The sequence below is a fragment of the Heteronotia binoei genome, chromosome 13 (assembly GCF_032191835.1).
Source record: "Heteronotia binoei isolate CCM8104 ecotype False Entrance Well chromosome 13, APGP_CSIRO_Hbin_v1, whole genome shotgun sequence".
In the NCBI taxonomy this organism is placed as follows: domain Eukaryota; kingdom Metazoa; phylum Chordata; class Lepidosauria; order Squamata; family Gekkonidae; genus Heteronotia; species Heteronotia binoei.
Window position 1 is genome coordinate 68,755,165 of NC_083235.1, and position 14,781 is coordinate 68,769,945.

Sequence of the window (14,781 nt, forward strand, 5' to 3'; positions counted from 1 at the left end):
AGCTAATCTAATCACAACCCATAATGATACTTGTATGGGAAAGACCGAGTTCCCACATCTGTGGGAACACTGTGGTGCATACTAAAGAGACATTGTGACATGATAGAGGTTTACAAGATAATGCATGGGATGGAGAAAGTAGAGAAAGAAGTACTTTTCTCCCTTTCTCACAATACAAGAACTCGTGGGCATTCGATGAAATTGCTGAGCAGACAGGTTAAAACGGATAAAAGGAAGTACTTCTTCACCCAAAGGGTGATTAACATGTGGAATTCACTGCCACAGGAGGTGATGGCGGCCACAAGTATAGCCACCTTCAAGAGGGGTTTAGATAAAAATATGGAGCACAAGTCCATCAGTGGCTATTAACCACAGTGTGTGTGCATATATAAAATTCTTGGCCACTGTGTGACACAGAGTGTTGGACTGGATGGGCCACTGGCCTGATCCAACATGGCTTCTCTTATGTGACACAGAGTGTTGGATTGGAGGGGCCATTGGCCTGATCCAACAGGGCTTCTCTTATGTTCTTATGTGACACAGAGTGTTGGACTGGATGGGCCACTGGCCTGATCCAACATGGCTTCTCTTATGTTCTTCTGTGACACAGAGTGTTGGACTGGATGGGCCATTGGCCTGATCCAACAGGGCTTCTCTTATGTTCTTCTGTGACACAGAGTGTTGGACTGGAGGGGCCACTGGCCTGATCCAACAGGGCTTCTCTTATGTTCTTATGTGACACAGAGTGTTGGATTGGAGGGGCCATTGGCCTGATCCAACAGGGCTTCTCTTATGTTCTTATGTGACACAGAGTGTTGGACTGGATGGGCCACTGGCCTGATCCAATATGGCTTCTCTTATGTTCTTCTGTGACACAGAGTGTTGGACTGGATGGGCCATTGGCCTGATCCAACAGGGCTTCTCTTATGTTCTTCTGTGACACAGAGTGTTGGACTGGAGGGGCCATTGGCCTGATCCAACAGGGCTTCTCTTATGTTCTCATGTTCTTATGGCCTGCTAAGTACCCTTACTGTGAGGCATTGGCAAAGCAGAATTTAGGAATTAAAGGTTCGCCAAGTGGCAAGAGAGAAATTGGCCACAGATTACATGCGGTGTTGCCATAGCTGTATCCAGTCCTACTTTAAGGCTGTGTCAACAACCAAAGCAGTTGCTGGGTCCTAGTGCCTACAGAATCCTGCTTGCTGACTAAACATGTTGCAGAACAATGCTCCCCGTTTCCCTTTGTTTCCATGACTCCTCTAAAACTAGCCTTGAAAAAAATGCTCTGATCATAAAGGAGTCTCCAGCATTTAGAGTCATACCGTATCACAAGTGATGTTTGTCACAAAGAAGCACTTGGAAAAAAAAAAAAAATCTCCGGTAGGGTTGCTAAGTGCATGAGGAAGAAAATGTCCTGTCCCTGTAATAGAGGCTTAACGAGCTGTTATTTATCGGTGGTGCTATTTACCTCCATGCTATAAAAAGCTACAGCTGCCCATTGCAATATATTAAAGGGACAGGCCATTTCCCCCCAGGCCTTTTGGCAGCCCTGTACACCAACAGTACTAGAAAACGGGGCCTACTCTGACATCAAATGATGAGCTGTAAGGCTTTGTATTCTTGTGTATCAGTTCAGGGCCAAAGAAAACTATTGTGCCCTACAGGCAAAATGGATTTTTAATTACATTTGTGCAAAAAAAAATGCCAAGGCATTTCCTCTAGTATCACAATTGTACCAGCAAAGAAAGTCTTTGATTTCCCTTAGAAGATCAGGCAGGCCGACTGGTTCAAAGCCTAGCAATTCTCTTGGATCCAGGTAGCAGAGAGGTAGCAGGTCCTTACACAGAGACTGGAAGTTCTTTCACGGAAGAGGATGCACTTTGGTGCCATCGGAAGCTTTTGTGCAATAGAAGGTCGCGGTCCCACTGTATTTTTCCTAGCGGGTAAGAGCAAAAGTCAGGTTCTGTAACTGTTTCAATAAGGTGAGAATTATGTGACTATTTTATAGCAGCAACAAGAAAAGCAGTGCTGTAAGGTGATGCAAATCTATATCTCCAAAGAGTCTCAGAGCGGCTCACAATCTCCTTTCCCTTCCTCCCCCACAACAGACACCCTGTGAGGTGGGTGGGGCTGGAGAGGGCTCTCACAGCAGCTGCCTTTTCAAGGACAGAGTCTCAGAGCGACCTACAATCTCCTTTCCCTTCCTCCCCCACAACAGACACCCTGGGAGGTGGGCGAGGCTGGAGAGGGCTCTCACAGCAGCTGCCCTTTCAAGGACAGAGCCTCAGAGCGGCTCACAATCTCCTTTCCCTTCCTCCCCCACAACAGACACCCTGTGAGGTGGGTGGGGCTGGAGAGGGCTCTCACAGCAGCTGCCCTTTCAAGGACAACCTCTGCCAGAGCGATGGCTGATCCAAGGCCATGCTAGCAGGTGCAAGTGGAGGAGTGGGGAATCAAACCCGGTTCTCCCAGATAAGAGTCTGCCCTTTCAAGGACAACCTCTGCCAGAGCTATGGCTAACCCAAGGCCATTCCAGCAGCTGCAAGCGGAGGAGTGGGGGATCAAACCTGGTTCTCCCAGATAAGAGTCTGCCCTTTCAAGGACAACCTCTGCCAGAGCTATGGCTGACCCAAGGCCATTCCAGCAGGTGCAAGTGGAGGAGTGGGGAATCAAACCCGGTTCTCCCAGATAAGAGTCCGCACACTTCACCACTACACCAAACTGGGAAAATTAGGCTTGGCGGTGGTAATTGCAGGTGTTTAAAAATGGATTTGCCCTAATTACATGGAAAGGAGGATGTGAGGTCTATTTTGAAAAACAAAAGGAGTGCCCAGGGGAAGGACGCTTATTCCCAAGGCCAGCACATAGGAGTAGGCCAAGTAGGTGGCCATCTAGGGTGCCACCTGGCCTATTGGGTCACCAGGTGTCCCCTCCCCCCGCCCCGAGTGTGCGCTGGCTCTGAGCACATGTGCCCATCCCACCACTCTCGCCTTCCACTGTCTGCACAGACCTGGAAAGGCGGAAGTGGCAGGGCAGGGTGTCCTGCAAACAGTGGAGGCCCTGCACCACTGCTTTTGCCTTTCAAAAGGTGAAAACGGCAGGGTGGAGTGCTCCTGCGCTCTCACCCTCCTGGGACTGGCAGGGCAGGGCCTGGGGTGCCAGAACTCCTGGTGCCGGCCCTGCTTTCCCCCCTTGAGCAGAGGTTCCTTCCGGTACCAGTAACATTGCCAACAACCTGGAGAAAAAGGGTCTGGTCCCTTTAACACAGGCTTAATGCGTAGAAATGGACATCTGGCACCAAGGTAAATAACACTACCTGCTACATAACATACCACCAAGCCTCTGTTCAAGGGACTTTTTTCCCTCCAGGTTGCTGGCAATCCGAAGTCAGAACTCAGTAAGGGAGGTAATGCCTTGAGGAGGTAAGCCTGCCTGGGAGGTGAGGGAGGGCAGCTCAACCAGCGCATCCCTTTTGCAGTCCAAATCAGATTGCTAACCTTTCTGCACGTTGGGACAGTGAAACAAATGTGCAGATGTCATGCCTTCTTTTGTCATCATGCAACCTGTCTTTCCACAACAAAATTGGGGGCGTCACCCTTAACAGAGTTAACTCCTAAACTCATTGATACCAGTGATTTTTAGAAGGGTGTAACTGTTCAGGATGACACATCTGCCTGTGATCTAGGCTAGGCATGGCCAACGGTAGCTCTCCAGATGTTTTTTGCCTACAACTCCCATCAGCCCCAGCCATGGCCATGCTGGCTGGGGCTGATGGGAGTTGTAGGCAAAAAACATCTGGAGAGCTACCATTGGCCACCCCTGATCTAGGCTATCTATGGGCGTTTTCGCACTGACCTTACTCCGAAGCGACGTCCCTCTTCACTGCGCAGCGTCTGCGCGGATTTCGCACCAATTGCTCCGCTGAACCCGGAAGAGCCGCAAAGTCCCGCGGCTTTTGCGTCGCAAATGTAAACCACCAAAAACCAGTTTACATTTGCGACGCAAAAGCCGCGGGACTTTGCGGCTCTTCCGGGTTCTGCGGAGCAATTGGTGCGAAATCCGCGCAGACGCTGCGCAGTGAAGAGGGACGTCGCTCCAGAGTAAGGTCAGTGCAAAAACGCCCTATGTATTAATATATTTCTACATACAATATATTTCTTCAAGTGAGTCTTCTACATACCTTAATGTGTCTCACAACTTTTTCTGTTGCACTGGATTCCAGTAGAGTAACAGTACAACCTCCAAACCCACCACCAGTCATTCTGCTGCCATAAACACCAGGAACTTCTAAAGCAGCGGCAACCAGCTCATCTAGTTCTGCACAGCTGACTTCATAGTCATTCCTGAGAAAGAAGAGGAAGTCACTCCTAGAAGGGAAGGTCATCACTGCCAAACAAAAATAACAGGCAGCAATTTTCAAAAAAAAAGATCTCAGGAACCAAGCCCAAGCACAAAACTTACAACGGATGATCATTTACAGCACAACACAGTGCCCCTATAGAAGCTGCCAAATGCGATTTAGGTCTGCCTTAAGAGAAGCATCATTTAGAAGGTCAAGAAGACAGTGGAACTGCCCTTTTCCAAATGCAAATCTAATTTTTAGTTGCGTTCTTGTTTGTAAAACTTTAAGAATTATGTTAAAACAATTATCAAGTTCAGCACCAAATACAAAAAAAGTTCAACCCATTATTATTATTTCTTTCAAACAGTAAAAGTCTACTACGTATATAGAAAATGTTCAGCCACAAGGGTCATCCTAAGCAACCCCAATGAGAAGGGTGCAACTCTGGCACTGCAAGTGGCCTTACACAGGCTACTTTCCCACACAGAAGTCATTTCCATGTAGGATCAGCCTACATGATTAAGAAATTGGGGAGGGACGGTGGCTCAGTGGTAGAGCATCTGCTTGGGAAGCAGAAGATCCCAGGTTCAATCCCCGGCATCTCCAAAAAAGGGTCCAGGCAAATAGGTGTGAAAAACCTCAGCTTGAGACCCTGGAGAGCCGCTGCCAGTCTGAGAAGACAATACTGACTTTGATGGACCCAGGGTCTGATTCAGTAGAAGGCAGCTTCATATGTTCATATTAGGGGAGGGACGGTGGCTCAGTGGTAGAGCATCTACTTGGGAAGCAGAAGGTCCCAGGTTCAATCCCTGGCATCTCCAAAGAAGGGTCCAGGCAAATAGGTGTGGAAAACCTCAGCTTGAGACCCTGGAGAGCCGCTGCCAATCTGAGAAGACAATACTGACTTTGATGGACCAAGGGTCTCATTAAGTATAAGGCAGCTTCATATGTTCATATTAGGGGAGGGACGGTGGCTCAGTGGTAGAGCATCTGCTTGGGAAGCAGAAGGTCCCAGGTTCAATCCCCGGCATCTCCAAAAAAGGGTCCAGGCAAATAGGTGTGGAAAACCTCAGCTTGAGACCCTGGAGAGCCGCTGCCAGTCTGAGAAGACAATACTGACTTTGATGGAACAAAGGTCTGATTCAGTATAAGGCAGCTTCATATGTTCATATGTACATGTCTCTAAATTGCTGTGTGTACCCTTCATATATATGCCACAAATCTGAGGTCATGTACATTTGGCAGCTTGCACACTGCAGGGCTGACACACAAGATAATCTATCTGCAGGAATGTCACACGTACATATGGCAGTTTGCATGCCTGCAGGGCTGACGCACAGGATAATCTATCTTCAGGAACGTCACTGGGTGCAGAATGGCCCCAAGACACTTCAGTCTTTTGGGTGTCAGCCTACCGCAAAGAATTGTGACTCTCCACCATCAGTTGCCCGAATCTCTTGTAATTTTTGGACTGCAGCGCCTCAGCTGCCTTGGTAGTGCGTTCGATCTCCCCAATCACGTGTCTGGCTCGCCGGTACACCTCCTCACTCATCAGGGCCTTGGAAGCTGTCCGGAAAAATGTCTGCAGTCAGGCAAACTAGATTAAGAAATTATTTCCCAGGAATTATCTAGGTTACATAACTCCCCCTTCAGAAAAAAAAATGAGGTGGAATACAAATTCTGAAATTAAATTATACTACTACCTCTTCAAAGACACACCCATCTACCCCCAAGCTCATGCACAGTCTTCTGACCATCCCATATTGCTCAGGGTTTGGGATGTAATATTCCAAACACTTCTGGAGGAATATTGAACACACATGAATGCATTAAGCTGCCGTCCACTGAATCAGGCTATTTGTCAATCAGAACTGCCTACTCAGACTGGCAGCATCCCTCCAAGGTCTCAGGAGGCAGTGTTTCACATTACCTACTGCCGAGTCCTTTTAACTAGAGATGCTGCGGAGTGAACCTGAGACTTTCTGCATGCCAAGCAGATAATCTACCACTGAGCCACAGCCCCTCTCCTTAATAATTGTGTGCCATCAAGCTGCAGCCAAATCATGGCAACCCCAGGACCATAGAGTTTAAAAGGCAAAAGATCAGCGGAGGTGGTTTTGCCATTGCCATCCTTTGCACAGTAATCCCAGTCTAACTGTGGCTAACCCTGGTTAGTTTACAAGCTCTAACAAGAAGAAAAGCCCTTTATCTCTACCCCATAACTTTTTCTGGACAATTCTTACCCTCCAAGCTGGACATGTCGGCTTCTCTCAGGCTTGCCTTGCCAAGCACCTTGGCAGCCTCTTCGCACTGGCGCCGACGTGTGGGATATTCGCTGCCCGTCAATGTGTGCCGTACATTGGAATTGGTGATGAGAACAACTAAGTCGGGGTCAGACAAAGGTACCAGGTGCGTCTGCAGGGACCTGGACTCAGAGGACACAACAAGGCCACTTGAAGCAATTTCAAAAGTATGGAGCTCTTAAATGTTAGATCTCTATTGTGAGCTTTCCCCATGTTGCCATTAAGCTTGTTGGGTGACCCCAAACCATCTGCGCTCTCTCTCTCTCTCACACACACACACACACATATGAAGCTGCCTTCTACTGAATCAGACCCTTGGTCCATCAAAGTCAGCACTGTCTTCTCAGACTGGCAGCAGCTCTCCAGGGTCTCCAGCTGAGGCTTTTCACACCTAATTGCCTGGACCCTTTTTTGGAGATGCCAGGGATTGAACCTGGGACCTTCTGCTTCCCAAGCAGATGCTCTACCACTGAGCCACCGTCCCTCCTGCATATGAAGCTGCCTTCTACTGAATCAGACCCTGGGTCCATCAAAGTCAGCACTGTCTTCTCAGACTGGCAGCAGCTCTCCAGGGTCTCCAGCTGAGGCTTTTCACACCTAATTGCCTGGACCCTTTTTTGGAGATGCCAGGGATTGAACCTGGGACCTTCTGCTTCCCAAGCAGATGCTCTACCACTGAGCCACTGTCCCTCCCCTATTATGAACATATGAAGCTGCCTTCTACTGAATCAGACCCTCAGTCCATCAAAGTCAGTATTGTCTTCTCAGACTGGCAGCGGCTCTCCAGGGTCTCTAGCTGAGGTTTTTCACACCTATTTGCCTGGACCCTTTTTAGATGGAGATGCCAGGGATTGAACCTGGCACAATACAGGGTTGGTGTGAGGATAAAATGAGGAATGAGGACTCATGTATGCCACCTTCAGCTTCTTGGGGGGAAAAGGTGGTATTAGACAGATAGAAGCATAGTAGATACATTGTCCAGATCCTGTTCTTAATCATTTTTTCCTAACCAGGGGTCAAGTAAAATTGGCTTATGTTTAATCAGGTTCAGTGAAGTGCACTGACATTTAGAAAAGAAGAAATTCTAACAGTCTATTTTGCTTATGTGGGAAGAGCATGATCCAAAATGTTGCACAATTGGAAGAAGATATTGGATTTATATACCGCCCTCCACTCCGAAGAGTCTAAGAGCGGCTCACAATCTCCTTTCCCTTCCTCCCCCACAACAGACACCCTGTGAGGTAGATGAAGATATTGGATTTATATCCCGCCCTCCACTCCGAAGAGTCTAAGAGCGGCTCACAATCTCCTTTCCCTTCCTCCCCCACAACAGACACCCTGTGAGGTAGATGAAGATATTGGATTTATATCCCGCCCTCCACTCCGAAGAGTCTAAGAGCGGCTCACAATCTCCTTTCCCTTCCTCCCCCACAACAGACACCCTGTGAGGTAGAAGAAGATATTGGATTTATATCCTGCCCTCCACTCCGAAGAGTCTAAGAGAGGCTCACAATCTCCTTTCCCTTCCTCCCCCACAACAGACACCCTGTGAGGTAGAAGAAGATATTGGATTTATATCCCGCCCTCCACTCCGAAGAGTCTCAGAGCGGCTCACAATCTCCTTTACCTTCCTCCCTCACAAGACACCCTGTGAGGTGGGTGGGGCTGGAGAGGGCTCTCACAGCAGCTGCCCTTCCAAGGACAACCTCTGCCAGGGCTATGGCTGACCCAAGACCATGCTAGCAGCTGCAAGTGGAGGAGTGGGGAATCAAACCCGGTTCTCCAAGATAAGAGTCTGCATACTTAACCACTACACCAAGCTGGCTCAATTGGGGATGTTTCTGTCAGTAACTGGAGAACAAAAAAGGACACAACTTTTAGATCAGGGAGAATCACAATACCTGTAGTTTTTTGTTTTCCGTCAGACTCCTTCTGAACATTATTGTCCATAACTAAATATTAAAATCTTCCTTATGGGGCACCTGCCTCCTTCACTGATGATTATGGCTCCCTGAATGGAAGGGGCTACATGAGAATTGGGTCTCTCAGTACACTGAGCTATGAATTACATCCTGACCTGCAGTCTATCAGCAAAGCATGGCCCTCGTTCCCCATCACAGAGATGAACTGGTCCATGATCCCACAGGGCATCATTGCAAAGGTGTGCTCCGCTTTCTGGCATGCCAGAGCCTTAGCTACTGGATCCCCATCATCTGCGTCACAGAAGAAAGAGACATTCACAGGCAGGTGAATACTTCCTCTGCTCCATGCAATGAGCAGCAGGCATGGTTTTTGCATGATACTTTTCTCCCATTCTAGCCACTTGGATGAAGGACATGAACCTTGCTGGATCAGATCCTCTTTTCCATAGGGAATAGACAACTGCTTCTAAGACGCTTACAATCTGTGCATGAAAGTTGCTACCTTCTCCTGTCGCTTGTCTCTGACATCTGGCACTCAACAATACACAGCCTCTGCGGATTTAATTCAGCCGACAAGGCTAACAGGTATAATGTGTTGAAGCCACAACCCAGTTTTTTCTTTACCTTGACAAAGCTGCTGCAGAAATGTGTAGGTAGCCACCTCCAAGGATGCTGAACTTGACAGACCACCACCCAGTGGGATGTTACTGACGATGACCGCATTAAAGCCCGGGAGGGGGCCAGCTACAGGGAGACAGAAGGAGGAACAATAGAGCTTTCAAAAAGCAGCAGGACCACTATAAAAATACAAAATTTTCCTATTAGCACCAGGCACCCCTGAAGTCCTGGGGGGAGGGATGCTCAGTTCACTTGCATCAATGAAAGGGAAGTGCTCTGCTTTGAAGAGCTGAAAGCACAATCAGACTGAGTCTCTGCACGATTCCTTTTCGGAAGGTCTGCTCTAACTGCTATTAAAACGGATAAAAGGAAGTACTTCTTCACCCAAAGGGTGATTAACATGTGGAATTCACTGCCACAGGAGGTGGTGGCGGCCACAAGTATAGCCACCTTCAAGAGGGTTTTAGATAAAAATATGGAGCAGAGGTCCATCAGTGGCTATTAGCCACAGTGTATGTGTGTATATAACATTTTTTGCCACTGTGTGACACAGAGTGTTGGACTTGATGGGCCGTTGGCCTGATCCAGCATGGCTTCTCTTATGTTCTTATGTTCTTATGCTATCCCACACATCCCCATTTGTTTACTGACTGGCCTTTGTTGTAAGAACTAAGAAAATTTACTAGAGAGAAATCAACAATCTGTGCTTCGTTCCATTTATTTTTGCTGAAGGGGCTGAAGAACGAAAATAAGCTTTAGCTTCTGTATGTAGCGGTACGAGTAAAATCCAAACGAAACAACATACCTATTGCAACACACCCCTAAGCACAGTTGCACCCTTCCAAGCCCATTCACGTTGATGGACTTTAATCTTAACTCAAATCTTCATAAGAGAGATGAACATGAACATATGAAGCTGCTTTCTACTGAATCAGACCCTGGGTCCATCAAAGTCAGTATTGTCTACTCAGACTGGCAGCGGCTCTCCGGGGTCTCAAGCTGAGGTTTTTCACACCTCTTTGCCTGGACCCTTTTTTTGGAGATGCCAGGGATTGAACCTGGGACCTTCTGCTTCCCAAGCAGATGCTCTACCACTGAGCCACCATCCCTCCTGCATATGAAGCTGCCTTCTACTGAATCAGACCCTGGGTCCATCAAAGTCAGTATTGTCTACTCAGACTGGCAGCGGCTCTCCAGGGTCTCAAGCTGAGGTTTTTCACACCTCTTTTCCTGGACCCTTTTTTTGGAGATGCCAGGGATTGAACCTGGGACCTTCTGCTTCCCAAGCAGATGCTGTACCACTGAGCCACCGTCCCTCCCCAGATAGTTTGGTGTAATGGTTAGACTGTCAGACTAGTATCTAGGAAATCCAGGGTTCAATTCTCATTCTGCCATGGCAGTTTGCTGGGTGACCCTGGCCCAGTCATAAACTTTCACCCAACCTACCTCATATTATATTGTGAGCATAATGGAGAAGAGACTGTGTTAAGCCTCTTTACGTCCCCACTGGGGGAAAAGTAGGGTATACATGAAATAAATAAATAACTCTCATTAGGACTGCACTTTTGTAATTGTAACTTCCTCCTTCATTCTTTTGCCATGCCCAATTAACAAAGTATACAATAAGGTAATAACACTCCACAGTAGCACTGCTCAGCATGTACCAACTGCAGACTCAGAATGAAGGAGTGGGACTTCTTCACAACGTAGTTCTAAGCCTTGGTATCTCTACTGGCACTTCATTTGGAATGACTGGCCACACATACTGGCCTTACTTTCTTCGACAGAACTCCGAAAGCACAGTCCACTTTTTTAAATACATAGTAATACTGGTATGCCATCGCTAAATTTTCACTTTCATCCCTGATCCATCTGCCCATTCCTACACCACAGCAGAGAATGAGCAGGGAGGATTCTCTCCACCAAGGAACATTATCACATTCTTTCCTCATCCCAACCTTGCCAAACAATGTAGCGGTCCCTAGATGAACACAGACTTTACCCCTATAATGCTGGATCACCCCCTTCACGTAATTTGCCCACTGAGGTTCTCCTGGTTTCAAGGCACCACCTTTCGCTGGAACCAGAAACTGCACTCTTTTGGGCTCATCAGCTTCTTCAGCTGTTGTGACGACAGATATTATTCCGTCTTCCCTCGGACTCCCAACCATCACAGTTCTCATATGCAAGGCCTGAAAGCAGAGACAATATCTGAATCAATTCCAGAAAAGAAAAAAAACAGAAACAAAGGTTATGTATGATAACTTCCAAATTGCATTTGAGATGATAGGTTGGGAATGAGGACAGGTATGAGCAGATAAGATACTGCTGAAGAGCCAAGTTAGGTGTGGCAGCAGTCCAAGAGGCAGAGGAGAGGACTAGTTCCCCTGTTTTGATAATGTTTAGTAAACAAGAACGTTAGTTTAGGGAACTTGCTATCTCCTCCACATCGAGATGTTGCAAAACCAGGGATTCTCCAAAGGAGCCAATAGAGCCTTTTAATAGGTCCAGGGCTTTTTTTGAGCAAGAACGCACAGGAACACAGTTCTGGCTGGCTCGGTGTCCAGAGGTGTGGCATAATATGCAAATGAGTTCCTGCAGGGATTTTCCTACCAAAAAAGCCCTGTGTGAAACAATGGTGATGTCAGGGGGCATATTCTGTAGGATCTTTGGCAGCTGTTGCCAAAGCCTGGTTTGAGCACCTCTGTGTTAAATCATGCCTGCTAATAGATGCAAAATAGCATGACCCAAAAGGGCTTTCACAGAAAGACTTTCAACATGAACAAAAGGATGGTGTTGCCGTTCACCTGTGGCTTCCTTGGCTGGGTCCCTGTATTCACGTCACTGATCACTGTGGTCTTCTTAGGGTAAAGCACAACTTTCTCATTACCATAGTGCAACTGGACTCATTCAAAGGGCACAGTGATATCAATTACACACAGCTAACGTTATAAACAATATGCTGACTGAAATAATAGAGACGTCATTTACAAAAGAATAATAATTCACAAAGGAGAAATAAAACTCATCACAAACAATTTACAAAACCAGACACCGCACAGATTTTCTTATTCAAAACTTGATTAAGAGGTACATTATTTCACAAATATATTCGTTTCTGTTTCTGGATTGTTGTTTTTTTAAAAAACTTGCATAGAGTTCACTTTCTTTACACATCAAAAGCCATATTCTCTAATATAGATGAGCCCCCCCCCCCCGTTATTTTTTTATTTTTTATTTATTTATCTGGGATTTATATCCCGCCCTTCCCATCGAGTGGCTCAGGGCGGCTTACAACATATATAAAACTAACATAAAAATAAATTACACTATAAAATTAACATTTCATTAAATAATTAAAACCCAACGTTTGTTATAAATGTACATGTCATTAAAATCAGACAGCGGTCGTAAAGCTACACTCTATTCAAATTCAAATACTGATTCGGTATACCGTCTTCAACATTTCGATGTTCCATATTCGATATTCAGTAGTCGGTATACAGGTATACAGGGATACAAGGATACAAGGCCGGTTAGTTGTGGGCCAGCCGGAAGAGGGTTGTCTTACAGGCCCTGCGGAATTGAGTAAGATCCCGCAGGGCCCTTACCTCCTCCGGCAGCTGGTTCCACCAAAATGGAGCCATTACAGAGAAGGCCCGGTCCCTTGTGATCTTCAAGCGGGCCTCCTTTGGCCCGGGGACGACCAAAAGATTTTGAGATCCCGATCGCAGTGCTCTCTGGGGAACATGCGGGGAGAGACGGTCCCTTAGGTAGGCAGGTCCTAGACCATATAGGGCAGTTATACCTGCCCCCTTTATATTATACATAAAGTCAGTATGAGGAACTGGGATCTTTGAGTCTTACTAAATTTTTTGAGATACTTTCCACCAATTTTGCAAAAGGAAGATCTCGTGCTTCAAATTGTTCAGACATTCCTTTGCCCTTGAAATAGCAAAAACTCAGTGTTGCTAGCAGGATATGGATTTTAAAACGTTATTTTATTATCTCTCTTTGGTAGCTGCCTTGATAGACCTCGTGAGGCCCGGAGATAAATGTTGTAAAATAAAAATAAATAAAACATGCAAAATGCAATTATGCATCTTAGTAACGTAGCAGCTGGCCCATGGTGAATCGTACAGTGGGACCACCCACAAAGGAAGTAGAGACTTGTGAGATTCCCAAGCACAGAAAAATATAACTGAGCTAAATTAACCCCACGCAAACAATCCCTAATTGCAGACTGAAAATGATCCAAATGAGAGAAGAGCCGCATATTAAAGGGGGGGGGGGGGGGGAGAGAATAAGCATGTTCCAATTCCTGAGAGTCGAGAGGTCCCTGGAGGGGAAGGGGCTTCCATTCATTCACCTCCTTACTACCCCTACAGGTTAAAACGGATAAAAGGAAGTACTTCTTCACCCAAAGGGTGGTTAACATGTGGAATTCACTGCCACAGGAGGTGGTGGCGGCCACAAGCATAGCCACCTTCAAGAGGGGTTTAGATAAAAATATGGAGCAGAGGTCCATCAGTGGCTATTAGCCACAGTGTGTGTGTGTGTGTGTGTGTGTGTGTGTGTGTATATATATATATAAGAATTTGGCCACTGTGTGACACAGTGTTAGACTGGATGGGCCATTGGCCTGATCCAACATGGCTTCTCTTATGTTCCTCTGGGCCCGTAGCTTGCAAACCTGGAAAAACTATCAAGCTTAATATGTCCTGCTCCGTAGTAGCTAAAGAATGAACACTTTCTTGGGACTCCGAAGCAGCAAGCAAACCCCACCTTCTTAGTTCTGTTTGTGTAAAAAAACACATCCCGACGCTGCAGCTAAGCAGTTCTGTTTGTGTAAAACCACCAATTCTGGTTGGTGTGAAACCACACATTCCGATGCTGAAGGTCAGCAGTTATAGACCTGAATGACACCTTCAGCCGCTACGCTAGCCCTGCGACGCCAAGCCTCCGTAACTGATCTGTATTTCCTCGAGGGTGGGACCGTGCTTTCTTTTGAGAAGCTTCAAAATAAATGCACTTCCAGCGGGATCGACCCGCGATGGGTCCCAGTTGCCCTTTTTTGCTACCTTGGCTGTCCCTTACCATCGGCAGAACGAAGCCCTGGTTGTAATCGGTGTGCTCTCCGATCAGGTTCACCCTCCCAGGCGCCGACACGGCGATCTCAGGCTCTGCGCCCCCGAAAGCCCTTCTGTGCTCCTCGCGGGCTGTCGCCAGCAGAGATCCCACGTCGGCGTCCTTGAGCCCTTCCATGTTGGAGATCTGCAAGCGGCAGGACCCGGGGGCCAAACGTCAAGCGCCGCTCGGGGTCGGGAGCGGGTCCTCCGTTGCCCTAAACGAGGCGCGGCTGCAAAAATGGCAACGCGGCGCAGGGCAGCAGCCGCCTCTCGAGTCGCTCTAGAGCTCCGCGTCTCTCCCCCCCCCTCGCTCCCTGCCGCGAGACGGCATCATCGCCCCGCCCCTGCACTGCCATCACTGTCCTTTAAGGGGCGCTGGGCTGCCTCCAAACCTCGCCTCTGCTGCGGTGCCCGGGAAAGGGGTTTCTTTTCGGCCGCCGTTAGAAACGTCAAGAGAAGTTCTAGAA

At 47.5% G+C, this 14,781-nt stretch overlaps 1 protein-coding gene across 3 annotated transcripts; it reads right to left on the reverse strand.

The window, feature by feature from the left end:
- Positions 1-1,659: 1,659 nt before the first annotated feature.
- On the reverse strand, positions 1,660-14,635 carry GALK1 (galactokinase 1). 3 transcript variants are annotated; one of them, XM_060252987.1, is made up of 8 exons: positions 14,283-14,635; positions 11,188-11,377; positions 9,192-9,311; positions 8,723-8,858; positions 6,586-6,767; positions 5,758-5,908; positions 4,181-4,343; positions 1,660-1,936 (listed from the first exon to the last, which is right to left on the reverse strand). In XM_060252987.1, exons 1-8 carry the CDS (start codon positions 14,448-14,450, stop codon positions 1,862-1,864), a joined length of 1,185 nt encoding a protein of 394 aa, XP_060108970.1. In that variant the 5' UTR covers positions 14,451-14,635; the 3' UTR covers positions 1,660-1,861. The 3 variants fall into 3 exon arrangements, with proteins under 3 accessions (XP_060108970.1, XP_060108971.1, XP_060108972.1); XM_060252988.1 differs by lacking the exon at positions 9,192-9,311 and having other exon boundaries at positions 14,283-14,603; XM_060252989.1 differs by lacking the exon at positions 8,723-8,858 and having other exon boundaries at positions 6,586-6,723; positions 14,283-14,603.
- Between the last annotated feature and the right edge of the window lie 146 nt (positions 14,636-14,781).

Excerpts from the sequence above, each read along its gene's own strand:
- GALK1 (XM_060252987.1), bottom strand. The coding sequence starts at position 14,450 with ATGGAAGGGCTCAAGGACGCCGACGTGGGATCTCTGCTGGCGACAGCC. Across the intron at positions 4,344-5,757 it reads GAGAGTCACAATTCTTTGCG|GAATGACTATGAAGTCAGCT; the intron begins GTAGGCTGACAC and ends CTTCTTTCTCAG. Across the intron at positions 1,937-4,180 it reads AAGTTGTGAGACACATTAAG|GAAAAATACAGTGGGACCGC; the intron begins GTATGTAGAAGA and ends CTTACCCGCTAG.